The 23,682-nt window shown below is 50.7% G+C and overlaps 2 protein-coding genes across 3 annotated transcripts in view; both read right to left on the bottom strand.

Annotated features, from left to right (window-relative positions):
* Positions 1 to 15,177, bottom strand: part of F10 (coagulation factor X) — an 18,761-nt gene extending 3,584 nt beyond the window's left edge. The window contains exons 1-6 of the mRNA XM_031342573.1: positions 15,020 to 15,177; positions 13,301 to 13,461; positions 7,079 to 7,103; positions 6,032 to 6,145; positions 3,890 to 4,021; positions 1,502 to 1,734 (exon numbers count right to left, since the gene is read on the bottom strand). Coding sequence (XP_031198433.1) covers positions 1,502 to 1,734; positions 3,890 to 4,021; positions 6,032 to 6,145; positions 7,079 to 7,103; positions 13,301 to 13,461; positions 15,020 to 15,089 — 735 coding nt within the window. The 5' untranslated portion in view covers positions 15,090 to 15,177. The remainder of the gene's footprint in view (positions 1 to 1,501; positions 1,735 to 3,889; positions 4,022 to 6,031; positions 6,146 to 7,078; positions 7,104 to 13,300; positions 13,462 to 15,019) is intronic.
* A 2,032-nt stretch (positions 15,178 to 17,209) lies between these two features.
* The window catches only part of F7 (coagulation factor VII), a 7,124-nt gene continuing 651 nt past the window's right edge, over positions 17,210 to 23,682 (bottom strand). The window contains exons 2-7 of one of the 2 annotated variants that reach the window (XM_031342572.1): positions 22,349 to 22,687; positions 22,134 to 22,247; positions 20,553 to 20,693; positions 19,421 to 19,530; positions 18,830 to 18,953; positions 17,210 to 18,342 (exon numbers count right to left, since the gene is read on the bottom strand). In XM_031342572.1, the coding sequence (XP_031198432.1) occupies positions 17,750 to 18,342; positions 18,830 to 18,953; positions 19,421 to 19,530; positions 20,553 to 20,693; positions 22,134 to 22,247; positions 22,349 to 22,406 (1,140 nt within the window). In that variant the 5' untranslated portion in view covers positions 22,407 to 22,687 and the 3' untranslated portion in view covers positions 17,210 to 17,749. Of the gene's footprint in view, positions 18,343 to 18,829; positions 18,954 to 19,420; positions 19,531 to 20,552; positions 20,694 to 22,133; positions 22,248 to 22,348; positions 23,668 to 23,682 lie in introns of those variants that run through there. The other variant, XM_031342571.1, reaches the window with a different exon arrangement.

The following is a 23,682-nucleotide window of genomic DNA, read 5'->3' as shown; positions in this document are numbered from 1 at the left end:
AAAAAAAAAAAAAGCTCTCTACAGTATTATGTCCAGAAGGAATTCTTCTTGAGGTTACTCATTGCTAAAAAGTCAGTATGTTTTTCTTTTATTAATTTTATCTTTCCTCATCTTATTTAAAAGATGTTTAAAAATTATGTTCTTTTGTTTTTCAAGACAGGGTTTCTCTGTATAGCCCCGGCTGTCCTGGAATTCACTCTGTAGACCAGGCTGGCCTTGAACTCAGAAATCCGCCTGTCTCTGCCTCCCAAGTGCTGAGATTAAAGGCATGTGCCACCACTGCCTGGCCTAAAAATTATGTTCATGTGCATGGATATGCACAGGTAAGTGGAGGTAGCTGTGAAGGCCAAAGGTGTCAGATCCCCTGGAGGTGGAGTTACAGAAGATTGCGAGCTGCCTAATACGAGTGCCAGGAATTGAACTAGGGTCCTCTGGAAAGGAGTATACACTCTTAATCACTGAGCCATCTTTCTAGCCCCTGTTTACCTTTGATAACTGCATAAACTCAAACCTTGCTTGAGTGACAAGGGAGAGAAAGTAAGATAAGACCCAACAGCACATGCTGTTCCCTAAGGAGGAGCCGATTTTGGTCGAGGAGCAGGGTTCTCATACCCAGACTCCATCAGGGGTGAGTACTCCTAGTGAGTACTCCCCAGCCTCCCTGAAGATAAGAGAGCTCATAGCCTGCACGTAGCAGCCACGCTGGGTCTCAGCTCAGTGTGTCTGAAGAGTGTTGCACGCTGGCTAGAACTCCTGCCTCTGGTCAACAACACCTGCCCTGCACCCTGCAGGTGTAGGGTGTTTAGATGACCTCTGGGGACTGCTGGTAGCTGTAGATCAGTAGTTCTCAACCTTCCTAATGCTATGACCCATAGTTCTTCATGTTATGGTGACCCCCAACCATAAAGTTATTTTGTTACTACTTCATAGCTGTGACTTTGCTCCTGTTTTGAATCCTAAGGTAAATATCTGATATGCAACCCCCAAAGGGCTGTGAGCCACAGGTTAAGGACCGATGCTCTAGGTGATTTGCTTCTAAGAGAGGCATTTAGGTTTTGGATGTTGCGAATCTCAAGGGCTAGCTGAGATAACAGACGAGAGCACTGAGTCAGAAAACAAGCTGGGATCAGAAGGAGCAGCTGAGCACTTTCCTCCAGCGTTCGGGACATGTTCACACTAGGAGACCCCAGTCTCACTCACCAAGGGCCGTGGGCTTTCTTTCCTAAGTCTGGCAACCCTAGATCACATCGGTAACCAGAGTAGTTTAAAAAAAGTTTTGAATATAAATAGATGTATCTTTCTTTAACATATTTTACCCGTTAGCATTTAGATGTTTTTGTTTAAAATTTTTCTCAAACTAGAAATGGAATGATGGCCACTGAGAAGGACCCTTGTAGGCCTGAGTCGCTGACCCAGAGAAGGTTGTCCCATCGGCCTTTGCTGCTGACCCTGAAATGATATTTCTATTTGCAGCCAAGACTAGCTTAGGCTAGTTAATTACCTGCCAGGGACACTCTCCATTCTTGCATTCCCGGCCACCCACAATCCGAACAAGGTCATCGCTGTTCGCCTTGGGCTGTGTCTCGTTGAGGTTGAGCAGCTCAGAAGGACTCTCAGTGGGGGATAGCTCCACATCAAGCAGGAAGTCTTCAAAGTTATGCTCACTATTGCTGGTGTTTAGGGCCACAGACCTCTTCGTGCGTCCTGTAGTGACTTTCCCACAGGGGAAAGGAGCTGAAAAAATAGGATCACAGAGGCTTCAGCAAGGCCAGGGCCTTCATAGGCCTCGTGAGTGCTTCCTGGCTGGGGTGGAATGGTTAAGCCTACTAAGAGGCAAATGAGAGATTAGTAAAGCACAGCTAAAATAAATAAATAAATAAATATAAATAAAAGCCGAAATAAACTCTCATCCTTTAACTTTTGTCAGACATTTTGTTGCAGTGCTGAAATTCTGACTGATAAAAATATTTGGTGCCAAGAGTGGGGTTGCTGCTATGGCTACTTGGTCATGTGGTTCAAAAGGCTTGGGGATAGTTTGTTAGGAAGAATTCGAAAGCATTTAGAGATATGAGCTGCTGTAAACACAGAATTCTGTTGGCAGAGCTGAATGGGTGGTTCCAGCGGGATCTCAGAAGACCAGAATGCGGATACGATTGTGGGTAGCAAACATTTTGATCATGAACTTTTAAAAGGGATCAGAAGCTCTGCTGGGAATCAGATTGGAGGCCATTGGCTATAAAGACCTTGTTCACATTTTGCCCATGCCCTGGAACTGTAGAATCCATATTTTAAAGATGATAGGCAAATTAAATTGGCAGAGGAAATTTCTTCACAGCATTTGGGCTGTGGCATGGTTGTTGCTGGCTGTTTTTAATCAAGTCTACAGTGAGAGCCAGAAATAAAAAACAGAGTTAGAAAACTTAAAGGGCTTTACCTTTTGCAAGTAAAGGAGCAGAAGCTAACAGGAAGAAAAGGGCCCTGAAGCCCGAGCCTGGGCCCTGTAGCCCGAGCCTGGGCCCTGTAGCCCGAGCCTGGGCACTGTGGCCCGAGCCTGGGCCCTGCAGCCTGAGCCTGGGCACTGTGGCTCTTGTGTTGCCAGCCATGGTTTGAGGTCAAGTAATTACAATGTGGCCTTTGCTTATGTTCCCAAGAGTTGTGATTGTGACCTTAGCTAGTGAGAAGAAACTGGAGACTCTTAGCTCTGGGCTGAAATATGTCTCAAGCTTTTGAAGTATGCTGGGCAAGCTCTCTACTACTGAACACACCTCAGCCTTTTGTTATGTTTAGATATTAAACTTTATTTTGAATTGATTTGTGATTATCCCTCTTGGAGTTAAAGTAATTTGTACACATATCAAGAAATAGCTCTGGTTAAAATTTTCTTAACTACTTTAAGCTTAAAAAATATCAGTGAAAAAAAAAAACTTCCTGTCTTCTGGTTGTTGAGAGATTTCATGTTATACAATTGGATCCATCCTTGGATCTGATTACTTGGTCTCTGAGATAAATTGTCTTCAGTGAGCAGCAGATGAGAAAGGAAGATGGAGAAATGGCTCGGCATGCTGGGTCCCGTCTCCTTTCCTCTGTATGTTTGGTTGTCTGTGCTCTCTGTGGGCCTGAGTCTCTGCACTCCTGGGTGCTGCTATGGTGGGAGTTAGGGACCACCTGTGAACCCACAGGCTGGGCCCTCAGAGTTGCTATCCCCATGTCATGTCGGTATTGCTCAGATGAACCCTTCTCTCGATCTTACAAGGGGTTCACTGCCATGGCCCTTCATGTTTCTCAGCCCATCTGGCACTCACTGCTCTCTAAGAGCCCCGTTAGTAGTGGCTCTGGTGCTCTTCAGACCTGGCACATCCTGCTCTCACCAGGTAGTAAGTGAAGCCAATCGACATGGAGCTGGAAAAATGGCATGGCTGCCAGATCCCCTTCTTGCCCATGCCCCCTTGACCCAGGAGGGTCCTGCTCTTGTTCTGCCCCTAGGGATATTGTGACAACTGTGGTTTTCAGGCCCTCAGGCCAGAGGAGCATAGGTACCCTGCACAGAAGTCACTGTCAGAGCTGTGGGTAGATCAAGCGCAGTGATGCCTGGGACCACCTCCTTTCAGCTTCCTTTGCTGGAACAAGACAATAGTGCCAGCCACTCAGGTGAGGTCCTGAGGCTTAGCAGCTGCTTGCCCCTAGATCTAGCATACCTTCTCTCAAACCTAAAGCTTCCATGCTTGAACTGTAGGTCCAGAGCCCCAAGTCTCATTCTCCATCTCCAAGCACATTCTTCAGCTGCAAGTCCCACCGGAACATGCGGCATCACTGCCCGCAGCAGTGACAAGCTGTCTACTGGCCCCTACACAGCAGTGGTCCACCGTCCCTGTGGGTAGATGACCCCTACCTGTGGAGATGCAGGACTTGCCATCATTACCCAGGAAGTAACCGCTGGCGCAGGAGCACACCACTGAGTTCTGCTCTTCGCTGCAGAACTGGTCGCAGTCCCCATTGTCTAGGCTGCAGAATTTCCGAACAACTACAAAACAGAGGACAGACGAGACCTCTTCATAGACACTTGTCAAACTCAGACACGCCAGCTACACCTGCCTTATCTCAGCCACGCCCAGGCTGGGCTGGGCAAAGGGCCAGAGTCCCAAAGAATACACACACAAACACACAGTAACAGGACTGTCAGCCAAGTGAGATGCCAGCTCCATACAAGCCTTTCTCTCTGCTGCTGCCTCCCTAGACCATGAGAGGGACATTTGACATATTCACAGTTTATGGAAGAGACACCTGGCATCCTCACAGGCCATGACAGGGACACCTGGCATCCTTAGGGGCCTTAGGAACACACTTGGCATCCATACAGGCCATGGGAGGAACACTCGGCACCCTTCCAGGGCTCTCCACCTTTTGAAAAGCTTTGTAAGGGAGAGCGGGCATGTGTTCTACGTTGAGGGCTGTGCACTCCTGCTCCTCTAAGGCACTGAGTACCCTTGCTGCAACTCCTCTTCCCTCGGCCAATAAAAGCCTTGTCCTGATCCCTGCTGTGAGCATGTTGTGTTTTTGGTTCTGGGTTTCTGTGAGATCCCCCCCACCAAAGAAGTAGTCCTCTATAGGAGGCATGTGGCAGGAAGTCAGGAACCAGGTCCGGAGCATAGGGAAATGGGGGCGTGGGGGTGCCATTTAAGTCCCTCCACTCTGTATCCGTGATATTAAGTCATGGAAGTGAAGGCCTCGGGTGCATAGCACCCTCTTGAGAATGACTGACCTGCCCATTCTACCTCAAGGCTGACTGAGTCCATATACCTCCATCCACAGCATCCTGGACCAGAGGTACCCACTTGCTTCCAGCATAGGCTGAGCCAGCTCACGCTGATAATCATGTCTGTGGCTGCGATGGCTTGTACATGCTCGGCCCAGGGAGTGGCAATGTTAGAAGGTGTTGGAGTAGGTATGGCCTTATTGGAGTAGGTGTGTCTCAGTGAGTGTGGGTGTTAAGACCCTCATCCTAGCTGCCTGGAGGTCAATCTTCCTTTAATAGCCTTCAGATGAAGATGTAGAACTCTCAGCTCCTCCTGCACCATGCCTGCCTGGATGCTGCCATGCTCCTGCCTTGATGATAATGGACTGAACATCTGAACCTGTAAGCCAGCCCCAATTAAATGTTGTCATTCTAAGTGCTGCCCTGGGCATGTTGTCTGCTCACAGTAGCAAAACCCTAAGACAGAAGTTACCTGCATTACAGCCCTCTGTGTGGGCTTGGGTGAAAAACCAACTGGGCAGTAAAGTCTCCCTCAATGGAATTTTGGCTCCCCTGTTGTGCCCCTCACTAGACCTGCTGGTCTGTTTTGTGCCGCTGTCTGGGGTTCTGGGGAACGGTTCATAGTCATAATCAGCAGCTTCCCTGGGGCAAGTCCTGAGGGCACCCATATAAAGATCTCATTCTATAAGGGAAGTCATTTAGCCCTGAACATACACCTGTTATCCAGTACTTGGGAGGCCGAGGCAGGGGTTTAAATCTGGCGTGGGTTATACAGTGAGTTCTAGGCCAGCCTTGGACAGCGAGTGAGACCCCCATCTCAAAAAAGTGAAAAATAAAGAGGTAAAAGAAATGCGGTTCTTTCCTGTAAGGGAAAACTGGTCTGACAGTAACCTAAATTACATTTAAAAGTCTAATCACTTTGGTAAAAAATAGCTCAGTGAGTCTCCCTGTAGAATCAGTTAAATGCACCGCTTGTCTAAAACTGGGCGATCTAAAACATTCCTCATTGATGTTTGTGGTGACAAATGGCCTGAGACCATTTGCCCAGAGCAGAGTGAACAGAGTACCTCTGTACTGTCACCTGCCTCATGGTGCCTGTCAACAGCTCTGGCCCACAGAGCACCGTCTCTCACACAGTATCCCACTGAGTAGCCAGAGGACGGCTTGGGTGGTTCAGTGTGTCAGAGAATTACAAATGACTCAAGTTGCCAGTCAGGCACTTCAGTTTCTCTCTTCCCTACTCTTTGGTCGGAAGGTCCACCACGCAGAGGGACTTACAGAGCTCACAGTTTTTGCCTTCGAATCCCTCCGAGCAGGTGCACGTGTAACCCCCGATGCCATCTTGACACTCGCCTTGATTCTGGCAAGGGCTGCTCTCGCACTGGTCGCCATCTGCAATCAGAGGATTTGGAAACTAAGGCTGAGGCCTCATCATGGACACCACCAGCTGTATGGGCCTCGCCCCTGCACCCACTTTGCAGAGAGCAGGAGGACACTTCTCCTTGAGATGAGTTCGTCATATCTAGATTTTGTTTACTTCCCACTTGGGTGGTTGTGCATGTGTCATACCCCTGTCCTCGAATCATTGGCTGGGTCCCTGGCCTCTGCTGGAATGTATTATGGTGTGTTTGTGGCCAGTGTGAGGTGCTTTGCCTTCTCTGGAAAGGAGAAGAACAAGAGGCCAGTGTGACACTTGTTTCTGGTGCCTGCTGATCAGAGAACATGGAGAATCTTCTTTCCAAGGCCTCTGGGTATGGAATGAAAATCCAAAGCCGATCCAGCCCTAGCACAGGTTCCACCTCTCCTGGTAGTCCCTTACCCAGAGGCAAGTCGAATTGCCATTTGAAATAACTTCCAGGTGGACATGATCAGTACCACCCACGATGCTATGAGCAGTCATCAGGGTGACCACTGTTTAGAGAGCCCAGTATTCCATGCTCCACCGTTTGATCTAACTTGCTATATTTACTGAAAATATCATGGAAGTTGCTATCCTCAGATGAAGAAGAATGGGCATAAATCTGTGTCTGTGCCCGGAAGGGTGGAAAAAAATCTGCAGCCCCAGAGGCTGTACTATGAGGGTGACCTGAACCTGGGGTTTTTGCGGCAACAGGATAAGATCCATTAAAAAGATGTATATTTTGGTAAATAATAAAACTGGACTCAATATAGTATTATAGTATTATGGAAAACCATAAAGGAAAAGTGTAGATAAATGATATTTGAACAGGAACGTAATTCAAATTTCAAAAGCCAATCATTATTCCTGGTTTAAATATGTTAAGGAGTTTCTCTCATGTAAGATTAAAATAGGAGACATCTCACCTTTATATTTGTTCCAGTATTCTTTCTAAAAGAAAAAAATATTTTAAAATGCATTAGAGAAAACAGACATTTCACACTAACGGTAACCGCTGCCCTGAGGAGTGTTCCAGAACATCTCCATCTACGATCTGCTTCAACACACGGCTCTTGCTGAATATTGAAACAACATTTGAAGGTAACCAACAAGAAGTAGGCTGGATGAAATGGATCCACTCGTTATACGCCACTGGGGTATGGTGTTCAGTTAAAGAAGCCCCATGCTCAAAATTAAGAACAAGACCACTGGTGCCAGGCATCAGTGGGAAAAGTATGAACTGCTAATTAGCTTTAAACAGAGTCAGGGTACACCCAGCTGCTTCACAACCCCACTCCGCATTCAGATCTAGCTGGGACCTCAGAGGATGATCTTAACTAGAAACGGAACTTAGTGGATGTAAATTAGGGTGAAGACCCAGGTCAGGCCATCCAGAATTATCATATGTTCTTAACCAAAGAGAGCGTCCATTTCAAAGTAAGGAAAAGACCAGGGAGCTGAAAGTGGAGGAAGGGTCAGGGGAGACCGCAGGGGTCTTAGACACCACAGCGTGGCTGGCTTCTCCTGTATGTCAAAAGGCCCCAGCCTGTGGAGCCTGCTTTTGTGCTCCTGGCCTCAGAAAGATCAAGTGAACAAATCCTTGTTACTTTGTTACTTTAAGCCATTCGGCTTATGGGACTCTGTTCTGGTGTCAAGGCGGTGAATGTGCCGTTAGTAAAATATCTCAGTGTCCCTAGGAGATGCAGCCTGGAGTAGAGCTGGTGCCTAGTTCATGGGGGGGGCCTTGATTCAGCCTCAGGGGTGAAGGAGAAAAAGATAGAGCTCCATAGAGATCTGCTTGGTGCAGAATTTATTTCCAAAAGTTAAACAGAAACGTTGACATGAGAGCACAGGCCTCATTCTAGCACTGTCATTCTAGCACTTCAGAGTTGAGGCAGGAGGACTGAAGTTCAAGGTTATTTATTCCTCAGCTTCATAGTGAGTTCAAGGCCAGCCTGGGCTACATGAGTTCCTGTCTCAAAAAAAAAATGTCAAATAGTTTCTCCTAATTTAAAAGTCACATGGTAAAATCCATTTCTGGCGTACAATTCTCTGAACTTTAGCACATGTATAGATTTGTGCGATCACCCATACAATTGAAACCCATAGCCCCATCTTCACCAAATCCTTTACTACAGCTCCCAGCCGAGCCCTAAGCCTGCTAAGTGCTGGTACCCACCACACACTGGCTGCTCTTCAATAAAGCAACAGTTTTTAAAGAATGTCTGATAAATAAAATCACACATGAAATAAGCCTGTGAAATTCTCTTCTTCCAGCACCCTGCCTCCAGAACACTGCCCAGGCAACTGTGGACCCTGCCTCCAGAACACTGCCCAGGCAACTGTGGACCCTACCTCCAGAACACTGCCCAGGCAACTGTGGACCCTGCCTCCAGAACACTGCCCAGGCAACTGTGGACCCCACTTTGATCTTCCTGCTGCTGTCTTGCACCGTGCCCACTTTCACCCAACAGTGGGTGACGCGCACACTGTTTCCAGCTTGGGGTAATTATAATTGGAGCTGCTATAAACATTTATACCTTACGCAAGGCACTTTTTATTTGACAATAAGTTTTCGTCTTTCTCAGTTAAGTGCCCAGGGATGGTTTCCTGTAGCAGTGGGCCGCTTTATATGGCATTCTGGGAAACTCACACTATTTCAAAGTACATGAATTTGGACCCTCTGGTGGCTGCAAACCCTCCCCACCCTGCCTTCTCTCTGTATATCCAGCCGCTGGGCACCGATGCCCACTGGCCACTGGCCACCGATACCCACTGGCCACAGGTATACCGATGTCCGCTATCAGCATGGCGGAGCTCGCCATGGCTTTATCTTGAATTCCTGAGATAAGCTAGTGCTGTGGAACATCTTCTTGGGGGCTTGTCACTGTGTTTCATCTCTGGTGATGTGGCTGTCTGAGCCTTTGTTCATTGAACTTTCTTAAGTGTTCTCTTCTCTTGGGCTGTGAGTTCTTTATAGATTCCGGACCCTTTATTGGGCATGTGAATTTCAAGCATTTTCTTGGTGAGTAGCTTGCATATTCATTTCTTTTTTTTAAAGATTTATTTATTTATTATATGTAAGTACTGTAGCTGTCTTCAGACACTTTTTCTTCTTGCTCTGGCCCCACTTGCTTGCCCACTGTAGTTGTCATCAGACACTCCAGAAGAGTGTGCCAGATCTCATTATGGATGGTTGTGATTATGTGGTTGCTGGGAACTGAACTCAGGACCTTCAGAAGAGCAGTCAGCACTCTTAACCACCGAGCCATCTCTCCAGCTCGCATATTCACTTCTTAACTGTATTTTTTCCTTTCCCAGAGAAATTTAACAAAGTCCAGTTGATTAATTTTTCTCTTTTGAATTATCTTATTTAGGTGCCATGTTTAAGAACGCTGGCTAACTCCGTGGCCTATGTTTCTTCTAAATGCTTTTGTTTTTCTTGTTTTGGCCTCAGATCTCCGATTCAGTTTGTGTTAGGGTCTGTTTGGAGTGAGGCTTGCCTTTTTAGGATATAACTGCACAAGTGCTGGAACCCTGCCCCTGTACTGCCCTCCGATCACAGGCTGGAACTCAGTGTTAGTTTAGAGTGGAGTCTATCTCCCGCTGAATGCTTACCCTTAGACCTGCGTGGTAGGTCAGGGACCTGGCTCAGGAACCACACCTCGGAAGAGGAGTTCACCCAAAGACATGTTCTCCTTCCCATAATTCTTGCCCCCTTGCACACTCCTCGGAGCCACCACAAGTGTCCGCTCAGCTCTCTGACATAATGAAGGTGTAACTATCTTTCTCTTCTCTTTTCCTTCTTTTGGATGCTGGCCAGAGTCTAAGTAGACTTTTCTCCTCCCCAACGAATGCACTGGGCCTCCCGGTTCTTTTAAAGCTCCCCAGTCCACTGTGAAGCTGTCCACACGCCACCTTTCCTCAGGCGGCATGGCTCCTGTTCCCTCTTTTCACTCTTCTCCTCTCACAATCTGGAAAACTTGCCTGCCCATGGTTGTCCTTTTAGACTCTAATATAGTATTAATAGGACTAAGAACCCCAAGGGGGCATACCGATTTCCCTGCTGTCATAGGATGGCGTAGCAGGGGGACTCCCCGAGATTAACACTTCCTCCCTGCATTTTCATTCTTCAACCAGCAGAGAAAGGCAGTCTGCTCTGCGGCCCCAGATGGCATTGCTTAAGGGTTAAGGCTTTTTATGTGGTGTTAGGTCCTCTACCACCGTGGTGACTGAAGCCGCGTGAAGCTAGAGCTCTGCCACCGAGGTGACTGAAGCCATGTGAAGCTAGAGCTCTGCCACCGAGGTGACTGAAGCCATGTGAAGCTCTCACATGTTCTTCCTTGTGCTTTCCTCTGTCGTCCAAATGAGGAGTTAGCGACATGGAGCCCTCTGCAGACACTGGAACTGCAGGCGGGCATCCCGTCTTTGGACTTTCCACCTCCATAACTATGAGTAAAACCTTCATGCTGCTTGTAGATTACCTAGCTTAAGGCGGTTTGTCATAGCAAGCCAAAAGGATTGAGATGAATTCCACTTATTGAAAAAAAGCAATTTTCTTATCTACTGAACAGTTTTATATTCATATACATGTAGCTACTTTAAACAGATGCTTAAAATAAAAATAGTTCCTGCAACTATGGTTTTTTTCATTAGATATAAACCATTGTTTTGGTAGCAACAAATTAAAAGAATCCTTCCTTCCTTCCTTCATCTTTTCTCTCTCCCTTCCTTCCTTCCTTTCTTTCTTTCTTTCTTTCTTTCTTTCTTTCTTTCTTTCTTTCTTTCTTTCTCTCCTGAGATAGACTCTTACTGTTTATCCTTGACTGACTTTGAACAAGTTATGTAGACCAGGCCCTCAAGTTCATATTGTCTACCTGCCTCTGCCTCTTGAGTGCTGGGATGAAAGGCATGTACCACCACAATGAGGAATAAGAAGAATTCTTGATTCCTTTTCTGGTTTCTGGTGGCTGAAATGAACTGTGGTCACCCAGTGGACAGCAACGTAAGAATTCTCTTGAATCCCATGGTCTGCCTATCTGGTCACGTGACCCGGATGTGGACATCTCTCTAGACTGACTTGCAGGGGTGTGCAGCTTTCCTGGATGCTCACCTAGTACATTTCCTTCCTCCTCTTGTCTAGTGTGGCATGGCCTTGTCACAATTAATGGCCTTGGCTTGATTCTCAAAAGGCTGTGACAGCTCAGCTTAAGTGCTGCATGCTTCCTTTGTGACCAATAAATCCAAGTACCCTGTTGGAGCCTCCATGGAGCGGTCCACTGCGAAGGCTCCTTATGGCAATATCATTGGAATGGGGGCTAGGGAAACCATCCCCAGCCCTGCTTGTCTGACAAGCTTGCTGTGGAACCTGGGTGTGGTTAGAGGTGGAGGGCTTTAAAAGCTTGCATCTCATAGATGCCATAAAGAATTGTACGGGTTTCTCCAGTCCCTAACAGGTTGGTTTCTGTCAGCTTCATTTCCAAGACTTCTTCAAACTTCTCTACTAAGCCAATTCTCCCCAAATATGGCAAAAATGGACGGATCCCAGAACCGGTGTTCATGTTCTTAAGTCTAGTCAACATCATTAGCTACAGCAAAATTCCAGAACAATCCTCACATCTGGTTTGTTGTGTCCAGTGACGCAAGGTGGGGGTGTTTCTAATGAGCCAGAGGATGATTTTATGGTGCATGGTGAATTCCTTCTTGAGGAAATCATTTGTGATTAAGTCCAAATGGTTTCAACGACGTTGCACTTAGACATCTTTGAAGGTAAAGTGAGGAGAGAGAGCTTCGGGAGCCCAGAGGTGCTGTGCGGAGAGCTTCGGGAGCCCAGAGGTGCTGTGAGGAGAGCTTCGGGAGCCCAGAGGTGCTGTGCAGCTTCATAGAGGAGTTGGTCTTTCCTCTGTTTCCAGGATCCTGAACTCAGTAAGTCTCCTAAAGCCATTGGTTGTTTGATGAGCATAATTGAATCCTTCCTTCTACCATGCCTAGAACCAGCTTTGCCTTGTAACTTGGCCTCTCTTATGGTTTGGATATGAACTGTCTTTCTGAGGCTCATAACTGAACACTTGGTCTCCAGGTGGTGGCATTTTAGGAGCGTCTGCAAACTTTAGGTGGGGCACCTCCGGGGGTCTAGCTGACCTGGCCGGAGCTGTCCTTAGAATCTTGGCTTTGGTGCTTTCCTGTCTCCCTCTTTGCTTCCTGTCTGCCCTGAGGAGAGCATGCTCCCTCTGGCTGCTGCTACAGTGTCCTGCATAAGCTCATGGAATGAAGAGATCACAGACCGGAAGAACCCTTTGATATCAAGAGCTAAAACACTTTATGCCTTTACTCGAGGCTATCTGAAAGCAACCGCTCTGATTCCAGCCCTCAGGGGTCACACTGGCCTAACCCCCGTGATCTTGGTCACACAATCCTGGTTACAAGTGATGACTGAGTTCCTGAGTGGAGCCAGTGGCTGTGAAGTGGTGCTGGCCTGACTCGTGGCCTTCAGTGGGGCCGGTGGGCCTTGCAGCTTCCACTTGGGTCTGGCAGCTGCCTGTTCCTCCCTAAGCTCCCCCTTGGCCCCTTTCAGGGGAGAGAGGACTCTTCTCTTTATCTCATTCTTGTTTATCTAGGCTCAAATTTCTACTGGGCACCTAAAGGTCCTCTCCTGGGGAAAAGGAGCGGGCTCACCCTGCTGCTCACGGGTGGTGATGGTGGTCGGTGGGTCTCCTGTCATACGTCTGCGTGGTCTGCATGCTCTTCCCGGTCACATAGCTCTTTACTCACAGGAGTGGGAGGGTCAAGGCAATGGTGTGCGTTCATCTCCCACAGGTTAACTTGGCCACACTCGAGAGTTCTCATGACCCTTCTGTGATGTGCCATGTCCCTTTCCCCTCAGTTTTCCTACTCAGGAGAAGAGCTGGAGAGATGTGAAAGAGATCAAAATGAATGCCCCACAGGCAGCAGCTAGGATTCTATGCCCAGTCATCTCACCCCTTGGTTGCTTTCCCTGACCACTCTTCACAGGCGTGTGGGTAAAGGTCCAACTCTGAGTCAGCCTGGAACTCTGTAGCAGCCCAGAAACTGGGACGGTCTAGCCTCAGCTAAGAAGTAACTGAGAGGACCCATCCCCGGCACCCTTGCATGGACCTGGCCTGACTCACCGTCTTCTCATCATTCTCGAAGATTTCGCGGACCTCTTCAAAAGAACAAATTTCTTCCATACACTCTCTTTCCAGATTTCCTCTCTTGATCTCTTCAAAAAATGAGTTTGCCCTCCGAATCCTCGCCAGGACATTGTTGGCACGTTCCCGGTTAATAAACACTAGAAGACAGGGAAGGTGAAAACCCTCTCACCCGGTCTTTACATAGGCCTTCTCCCCTGGTCTGGAATATCCTTCCACAGGATGACGATTAACCTCCATTGTCAGCCTGGGAGACTGAGACACATCTGGGTGTGTCCATGAGGGTGTTTCCTGAGAGAACTAACTAAGGGGGAGGTGCACCCTGACGAGTGTGGGCAGCACTGACACATGGCCTGGGAGCTGGAAGAGAAAGGGAGGTCTACCATCGGGTCTCCTTTTCCTCTGCTGCCTACTTGCCACCATAGAAGCTCTTTCACCCTGTCACGCCCTCTCTGCCATGACAGATTAAGCCCTCTGAACTCACGAACCCTTAAGTTGTCTGTGCCAGGGGATGCAGGAGTGGCTGGTATACCTGCCCAGTTGCACACGTGGATACCTCCATTGCACGACCCTTCAGGAGGCCAGCATCCTGACCACCTTCACGTCCTACCCCTGCCTTGTCCTGTTGCTGGTCACAGTACCAGCAGCGCTCCGATGTCATGTATCTCCTGGTCTTCTGCTTTCACCTCAGTGGGAATGTGTTCCTACAAACTCATTTGGCCTGTCTGCCTATGACTGTTCCTAGGCTTGGAAAGAGCAGGTGCTTAAAAGTCCCTGCCCAGTGAGTGAAGGCGACTGGCTTGGCCTCCAGGTCTCCCTCTTTTGGCTAATCTCAGTCTCCGTGAATGGCTAGGCTGGGACACTATGCTTGCTCCCTGGACAGTCACACAGACCCATCCTGTCACCAGCAGCCATAGGTTCTGATTTGAATAAAATCAAGATTGGCAGCCCAGAGCTAAAGCATGGTAACTCGACGACCACCGTCCACGGAACCCAGCAAGGACTCCAGCTGTCCCGACACAAGGGACCCTGCTGCTCACTGTTGGCTGTGTGCTTTGTTACTGGTGGCCTTTGATTGTCCAGTGCCTACATGTTGCTGTCCTCAAGCATGCGGCTGTCTCTGTGGGGCTGACCTTGTCAGCGGCTTGCTGGCATCCGCCCATCCACTGTGTTAGCAGGTTTCCCGGAGATGTTTTCCTCATGAAGGCCCCAGTGCCTGGGAGGTGCCTTGTGTTGTTGAGGCTTCTCCTTGTATTGGAGCAAGGCTAGCTCTGCATGAGCAGAGCCTGCTCTGGGTTAGTTAAAATAAGCCCTTCTTTTTGGGAGCAGGCCTGGGATCTGCTCATTGCCTGTACAGCTTTGCCTTGGGTAGTCTCTGGCCCCGCTGAGTTTCCCAAGCTTGGGGCCTTGGCTCCTGTGTTTTCCATGTCTGGGGTGGCTTTGTCTTGGTGTCGCTTTCTCTGCCCTACCTTCTGTCCTTATCACCGTTTCTTTCTCACTTTGTCTCCACTTCCTTCTCCTTTCTCCGGGTCCTTTCATTCAAATCCCCATGTGCTCTGAGAGTACCTGCAGCTGGCCCTAACTATACATTTAGAAGGCAGCCGCCCCATGGCTGACCAGCAAACTAAGCATTTTACCCACCCACCCTCACTCCCTCCTCCTGGGCAGCTCCGCACTGTGAAGGACCGGAGCACTTACCACCTCTCCCAGGGAGCACAAGACTGGCCAGGACAACACAGAGCAGGCTGAGTCGCACCGGGCTCCCCATGATGTGGTCAAGGACAGCAGCGGCTGTGACAGGCAAGGGGCAAGGTTCACTCACCCTGGGCCCCACGTGGCCATGGTCCTTCTGCTTATCTCAGCCTTCTGATTGGAGCCCTGGGCCGGCAGTGAGGTCAGGGGACTAGGGACTGTGATGACCAGCCCCAGCCTTTTCCTGGGAGACTATCTTTATCCAAAACTGCCTGGCAGGGCCTGCTTTCTGCAATAACATTTGATGGGGATTTTCCAGTTCTCTAATAGTCAGCCCAGCTCTGCTGGTACTTATCCATCTGGTAGAGGCGTCAGTCCCTCTTCTTGTTTTCAGGAACAGAAACTGAGATGGACATGAGGCAAAGCCTGGGCGTCAGGTCAGATGTGGGATTTGTAGCCAAGCCCTCAAGCCCCTGGCTGGCACCTGCTGACTCTGGGCACAAGTGCAGGCGTGAGGTTTGTGTATCTCTTGGACAATGGCTATATATGGTCGTCACGGAAACAGGCTAAGCTATTGGGGAGATAGGAGCCCTGAAATGTTGGTGTCTTGACACAAGTTCACTTCTCTGATATGTGACATCCAGGGAAGTCCACAGGGTCACATGGCACACAACCAGCTTGGAGCCTGTTCTGCCCAACAGGCCTGCCATTTCCAGCCTTCCTGCAGGCCTGGAGGGTGAAGAAAGTGTGAATGGAGTCTTGGTGTTTGATGGCCAACACCACGTCTGCAGAGCATATGGCTCACACTTTGCAAAGGTGTAGCCATTTTTCCTTGGTCCTGAAAGAGGTGGCCAGGGAAGGGCAAGCCATCTGAGAGCTAGAAATGTGGAAATAGCTCCTCTCCCATGCTGTGGCCATATGACTCTCTGGCATGCAATTGGGGTTGCAGGCCAGGAAGTGGCTTTCCCCTGAGCCCCCAGATCTTCCTTGCAATGTCAGACTCATAGGTTCTGAGCTCATGGACTGTCACCAGAAGGCACTACCAGAGGCCCTGGAGAACATCAGGAGCAGCGCTAGCAGCAACGACAAAACTCCCTAACTCTGGCCCGTGAGGAGGCAGTGCTCATCCGGTCCCCATCTTCTACAGGTGCACAAGACTGCTAGCTGGAGCTCATGCTGAGCCCTTCCTCCTTCGAAGCTTCATCTGGTGGAGCTATTTTTGAGTCTGTGGAGCATGAGCATTGTGCCTGCTCACTAGTGAGCAGAAACGGGCCTCTCATGCTCCCTGTACTGGTGGTTAGGCAACGGCTCATGGCCGTGGCTGCATGCACGTAGTCACAGAGCACGGTAATGGCATTTGGTTTACCACTGTTGCCAGAGCTGAGAGGGTCCTGGCACGCTGTTGGGACCTGACAAGCAAGCACACCCGTGACGTCAGATGTTGAGGCTGATGCTGGCATCTCACCAGGAGGGATGTCACTGTCATTTACCAGGTCGTGGCAGACCGGCAGAGCAGCAGAGCGTAACAGAACTTGGAGAAGGCGTGTGGTGCTCTGGTGGCTGTTGGCTAGTGTCGGGTGCCTGACCACTGCCCTGCCTGGTGATGCCTGTGTAGCGGTCGCTGAGCCTACACTGAGTCTGGGAGTTACTCACAGCACACCTGTGCTCTGGGGCTAGGGACAAACACTAAAGCTGGCGTGAGGGGCTCCTCTCTGTCGCTTCCCCTCTCTCTGGCCCCACTCCCAGAAAGGAAGTGCTGATTCGAGAATAAGCACATCCCATACTGAGCGCGTCAGTCCTCAGGGAGCTCGATTCTCAGTAAGGCCTCTGAAGGGCACTTGGTGGCTTCTCGGGACAGCTCTGTGAGATGGATGCCTGCCTAGCTACAGATGATTGGGGAAACTGAGGCCGTGCACACACTTGATCAAACCCTCTCAGCTTACTCTTTTACTCACATTCCACCTTCCCCTTCTGTTTCTCAGGAAGAGCAGCCCTGTGGATGTGTGTCTGACAGCAGAGGCTCCACTCAGGGACTTAAGGCCAACCCAGGGTAACACCAGAGTAACAGCAGGTATCCCAGAGGCATGCTAAGGTCAGCTGGTCCCTGCCAGGGGGGAAGCAGTCAGTGGCAGGAGTGCACACTTGATTCAGAAATGCTCCCTTAGGAAGCCCAAAGGATGACACCACGCATGCCGATGATGTTTCTCATTTCATTGAAACAGAGACAGGGCGCTCACAGGAAACACAAGTGAACAACGGTGCCAATGATGTACACAGCACGCGTGCACACACGCGCACGCACATGTACACACATGTACGCACATTCACATGTCCTGTGTGCACGTGAGCATACCTACTGTGTAGCACTGCAGACCGAATGCATGCAGACAGGAGGCAGCTGGGGCAGGGGGGACAGAAGCAAGGCCTGAGCCTTGCCTCTCTCAGAGACATCCTGCCCCTCAGCTGCCTGTCCGTGTCCGTGACTGCACTGCCCAGCCCCTCTGAGTGAGTCTCTAACTCAAACTCTTCCCCGGCCCCTCTTTCCGTCCCCCCTCTCCCAGCCTCTCATTTACCTCCCCCCTCTGCTTTCTTCTCTCTCTCCCTCTCTACCCACCGCCCCAGTCTCTCTGTCTCTCTCTCATTCTCCTCCCTCACACAAAGAATAGCAGGAAAGTCAATAGAACAGCTTCACAGGCCGCAGCTTCCTTCTTAGGACGGGTTGGGTGGTCCAAGGAGCTACAGTAGCGGGAGTCGATAAATCCCGACCTGGAGCTTGGAGTCCATGAGTCTGGCCAGCCAGTCTGTGTACTGGGAGACCCTGGTGTACACCCCAATGTGGCCAATAGCTGCACAGCCCTCCCCCCAGCTGACCACACCTGTCAGATACCATGTGCCATGGTAGTGTGTGGCGTGTGGGCCACCGCTGTCACCTTTGCAGGCGTCCTTGGTACCGTCCATGTAGCCGGCACAGAACATGTTCTCTGTGATTTGGGGGGTGTTAGGACTGTGCTTGGCATGCTCCAGGCAGTCCTGGGTCATCAGCCGGGGCACCTCAATGGACATGAGTTCCAGGGCTGTGGCACCACGGTCCAGTAGCTGGCCCCAGCCACTGACCCTTGAGAAACGGATTCTGGCTAGGGTGTTCTCGGAGAAGGTCTTTTCAGGCAGGCACAGGGGCACCACGTAGTCAGTGAAGGTCACAGGCCGGTGAAGGCGGAGCAGGGCAATGTCATGGTCGATCTTGCCTCGGGTGTACTTGTCAGGCATGATGACCTGTATCACCCGTCGTACTTGCTCATTCCCATCCTTTTCACTGAAGTCATGTTCACCTGGAGGGATGTCACGCTACTCATGGGACATATCCTACCATGCCTCATGGTCCATATCCTACCATGTGTGGCCATGTCCCCACACAGAACTCGTGTTTGTCTTGCCTCTCTGACCTAGCATATGTGAACAGGGCTGTGGCCAGTTTAGCCTCTGGCATCTGAGGATTTGACTCCTTGCCAGGGTCTCAGGAGAAGCCTGTACCAGGGCCCACTGCAGTTCTGGAGGGAAGGTTGTGAATGGGCTGAGTCTGGGGAGTGGATGGGGTCCTTGGCACCCACTCTGAGTAGGGTGATATGGATAGAGTAGCCCCCAGTCTCCTCCCTAATGGGAGGAGGGACCCAGAGGACAAAAATGAGTCATCTCCAGTGCTGCTTTTGTAGATATCACCTGGTTAGGGACATTGGCAGGCCATTAGCCCTCAGCCCCTGAGCCAATGTTAGTCTGAAAATGCCCTCAGGCCAGAGGCCAGGGACGGGCCATACCTACCCATCACCACCGTGATGTTTCCCCAGCTCCGGATGTTATCGAAGCAGTGGGCTGCGGTCACTATCCATCTGGTGTCCACCAGGACGGCCCCACACAGCAATAGCCCATTGATTTTCAGCACAGCCTGGGCGGGGCACACAGAAGAAGGGAGGCATGCTATTTTTATGGTCTCCTTGCCCCTGAGGAAGCAGCTGACTTGACACAATTCCTGCCCACAATTCTTCTGGGGATTCCCCAGCAGGGCAGAGCAGCCGTAGCTCTGCTGGCTCTGGTGGACAACGGGGTGTGGAAGCACGGGGTGCATGGATGACGGGGTGTATCAGGTCTTAAAGAGACTCACACGAAGCAGCTGCAGACCTGGCTTGGTTTCTCACGGAATAGGCCTCAATACCTGCGATCTCTCCCTTTCTCTGCACAAGTGTGTGTGGTGTGTGTGTGTGTGTGTGTGTGTGTGGCGGGGTGGGGGCTGGCCCATGTTCCTTGTATATAAATTTAACCCGATTCAAAACTTCTACACCCCAGAGTAGAAACCCTGACTTCAGGGGAGCCAGAGCTGGAAAAGAGAGGTTTGCCGGGGATGGAGATCCTTACCTGCCACGGACACTCCCCTTTGGGGCACACATAGCCCCCCACAATCCGTCCTTGGCGGCTGCTGGAGTTTCTGTTTTCTACAACAGGCATTCTCCCACATGGATACTCAACTGTGTGAAACAGAAGTCAGAGACAGCAGGGTGCAGAGATGATGGTGCTTGTGGGTGGGGGATGAGAAGCATAGCTGCATAGCTCCTGCTGGGGGCAGCGAGAGGCCTCAGGACAGAGGAACTTGGGGCTTCCAGCTAGAGTGTGCAGGGAGGGCCTTCTGCAGTGGCTAGGAGAGGAGGCAGACATTGATCGGTTTGGAGAAAGTTGAGGCCCTGCTTCCTAGAGCTGGGGTCTGCTAGAGCCTCACAGGGAGGACATGTAGCTCTGGTTTGCTCTGAAGCAAGTGATAAACTGCGTAAACGTGAGCCACCAGCACAGAGAGACAGGGTCTTTTAGCCAGACTCATGCTCCTCCCACTGCAAAGGCCTCCGGTAAGAAAGAACACTTAGTTGTAGCCTTCTGACTTTGCAGCTGCGTGAGACAGGCTGAGCCCATCCTCTTCTGGGGAAGCAGAGCCCGAACAGTCTTCTTGTGGAGAACATGTTTTAAGAGCAGGGGGCAAGAGTGTGGTTCCCAGCACCCACAACAAACAGCTCCCAACTCCAGCGCCAAGGGATCTGACATTCTCTGTCCTCTGCAGGACTGTAGTCAAATGTAATACTGCCCCACCCACATGTACACAATTAATAACAACAACAACTGCAGCAGTGGATACAGGTGCCAGGTGTGTCTATGTGACTCCCAAGTATGTCTCAGAGACTCCAAATTGGGCATAAGAGGAGATGCGGAGCCTCCTCACCTGCCCCTGCCCTGTTTCAATGGTCAGGGAGTGCAGGATGCTGGCCCAGGGTTCCAGGCTAACAGCTCTCACACCGGGTATCCTTCAGATCTCTACCACTCCACCTCACAGTCAGTCAGCATCTATCAGATACTCGCTAAGCAGGGCTCTCTCGCTTGTTACACGCTCTGGGCTGATAGCTTGCCACAGGCCCGCACAGGTGACTTGACTGGCTCTTCGGGGCCTAAGACAGCTCCAGTCCCCCCCCCCCCCCCCCCCCCCCCCCCCCCGGGAGCCCGTTACCTTTTGGTTTGCAGGACACCTCATCTGGCTGCAGCTCGTAGTCCTCGTGACAGCTACAGCTGCGCTTGGTCCCTACATGGTCCCTGCAGTACTGGTCACAGTCACCGTTCTCATTTGCACAGATCAGCTGCTCATTCTTGTCTGAGGAGAGGAGAAGACAGCCTGAGAGGTCCCTGCAAGGCCAGCAGGCAAGCCATGATGATGATGATGGTGCTTGTTTTTGTTCCCTCGGGAGAGGGCATGTAGTTGGGGACTATTGAGGCCGGACTGGCATCACCTGCCCTGTGGACTGATCTGGAGGGCCGGAGGGCTAGATCTGGGAGTCACACATCTGAGCAATCTTGACAGCAGGCAGCCTCAACAGCATTTGGGGGATGTGACCGTTTCTTTCTCCCTGGGCTACTGAGAAGCTGTGAAGGGTCCTGGAGGTGAGCAAGCATTTCCCAAGGGAAGAGAACGTTCTCAACAGAATGGGCAACTGGCCCACGGATCGTCAAAGGGAGTAGTTACTCGAGGGGTAACCCTCATGACCACGTGAGCCATCTGGGCCCTTGGCTCCAGCACGGGCCATTGACTGGCAAGGCGGGCCATTGTCAGTTCAGTTCTGCACCAGCCCAGAGCCCCACTATGGAGGCCTGTCCTATCACTCACAGTCACTGCTCAGCAAACCTTCCAGGCCTCCATAGGACAGTAACTGTTCGTGAGCCCTTCTTCCCTCCCCCTTGACTCTCTCTGGCCTCTTTCTGATGAGAACCAAGGCGGCTGATACCAGGAAGAACCTGCTTGGGCACTAAGGAGCCCTTTGTCTGAAGAAAGGACAACTTTCCCTGGCTGAAGAGGTGACCTTGGGGGCATCCCTCAACTGGAATATGCCGCTTGTCTGGGGCCTTGGGCCATACCAGATGGCTAACCAAAGGAATCATTGATGGTGCTCTTTGGGACCGGAGAGACTGGAGACGGGTCTCTCACACCTAGCCCGGGGTTAAGTGGCTTTCTAAGTTGGTGATACTCCACAGTACTTTACATGCATTCTAGAACTGAGCTAAGTAAGCCCACAGAAGAGAACAACTGGAAGCCTGCTCCTGGCCTTGGCAAACTTTGGTGTAATGGAATACCCATGCGTGTCTCTGCTGTCAGTGAATTCTATGGGGCCCACTAATGGACTGTTGAGCCCAGAGTGGCTTGGTGGTCTCCAAGCATAACAATAATTTGATATTTCAAAGCTGAATAAATACTTCACACCTTTAAACCCTCAGAGAAGAAGTTTACCCAGCTGACTTGCCTGGTGGGGACAGAGCTGGACCCTCCCTCCCCCAGATCTCTCCAGACCAGCAGAATTCTCAGGGCAGAGTCAAAAGGGACACTGAGTCTGAGACCCAGTGTCTTAGGCTCATAAACCAAAGGCCCAGAGTTTGAAAAGAGTGTCCCTAGATGTCTCCCAGATCAATTTCCTGCAGGGGCGGAGGCTGGCCTGGACATCTTCTCCTTCCTTGGTGAGGATGTTACTCTCTGGAACCAGTCACCCAAGCCCTTCCCTCCTGACTCCATCCATTGCAAATGGAGGCGGGAAGCTGGTCTTACTTTTCTCGCAGTTCCGACCCTCAAAGTCTGGGAGGCAGAAGCAGACGTAAGACTTGACGTGATCCTGGCAGGAGCCCCCGTTCTGACATGGATTCGAGGCACACTGGTCCCCATCTGTGGGTGAGCTGACATTAGTGCGCTGTAAGGAAGGGTTGTGGGGGAGGGGCACAGACGGCCTTCGCCGTGGGGGAGGGGCACAGACGGCTTTCACTCACCACTGTAAATAATCCAGAACTGCTTCTGAGAGGGAAGAAGAAGCCATGTGAGGCACATTCATGAGAAGTAGCACATAGTGTCATGGAGGGAGCTCAGGAGCTATGGGTGGGGCTCCTGACCTGAGCATCTGTGTGGGGCTTGGGAAGATCTCGTTCCTCTGGAGCGGAGGAGGGCTTATCTAAGGTTGATGTTTCTCTATGCCCTTTCTAGAGACATGTAAGTGACACACAGTTGCCTCTCCCAAGTGAGAACACCTGCACTCTGATCCTGATCCTGCTTTCTCCAGCTCTGGCCTGGACCTCCAAATGTGGGAGGTGTCATTCCACGGGAGTTCTGGTCTGAATAAAAGGAGAAAGTGAGCTGAGCATCGGCATCACCACTCTCTGCTTCCTGACTGAATGGAGGCCCTGTGGCTACATCACTGCTCTCTGCTTCCTGACTGAATGGAGGCCCTGTGGCTACATCACTGCTCTCTGCTTCCTGACTGAATGGAGGCCCTGTGGCTAGCTCCTATCATGCCTTCCCTGACTGCTGAACTACCAACCAGAATAAACTCATCTTTCTTTCAGTGACTTCCTCCTGTCAGGTATGCTCGCATCAGTCAATGAGGAAAGCAGCTTCCCCAGGCTCCCTGTGTGAGTTGCTCTGTGAGGGCACTTGTGAGAGAGATGTGCTGTGAGTGTGGGGTCTGCTGTGTAATTTCCTGTGTTGAGCACAGGGTTTGTGAGATGTCCTGTGGGAATGAGGCTTCCAGTATGAGGTGTTGTGTGGGTGTAAATTCTCCAGTACATGTGAAATTCCTGTGTGAGGCCTTCTGTGAATGTGAGGACTCTTGTGTGAGAGAGAGGTGTTCTCTGAGTGTGAGGTGATCCTCCTGTGAGTGTGAGGTGAGCCTCCTGTGTGAGGTGATCCTCCTGTGAGTGTGAGGTGATCCTCCTGTGAGTGTGAGGGGAGCCTCCTGTGAGTGTGAGGCGATCCTCCTATGAGTTGTTAGAGGTGATCCTCCTGTGAGTATGAGGGGAGCTTCCTGTGAGTGTGAGAGGAGCCTCCTGTGAGTGTGAGGGGAGCCTCCTGTGAGTGTGAGGTGATCCTCCTGTGAGTGTGAGGTGATCCTCCTGTGAGTGTGAGGGGAGCCTCCTGTGAGTGTGAGGGGAGCCTCCTGAGAGTCTCCTGATGTGTGATTTGAACTAAAGCTGGTGAGAAGAAAAGCCCTTGGAGAACAAACAACCAGCCTCTCACAACTGCCCCTCGGAGCCTCACAACCATCCCCGGAGCCTCACAACCACCCCCAGAGCCTCACAACCACCCCCGGAGCCTCACAACCACCCCCGGA

This window comes from Mastomys coucha, unplaced genomic scaffold, assembly GCF_008632895.1.
Source record: "Mastomys coucha isolate ucsf_1 unplaced genomic scaffold, UCSF_Mcou_1 pScaffold22, whole genome shotgun sequence".
Lineage (NCBI taxonomy): Eukaryota > Metazoa > Chordata > Mammalia > Rodentia > Muridae > Mastomys > Mastomys coucha.
Note: the sequence above shows the minus strand (reverse complement) of the source record. Positions and strands in the feature narration are given on the sequence as shown.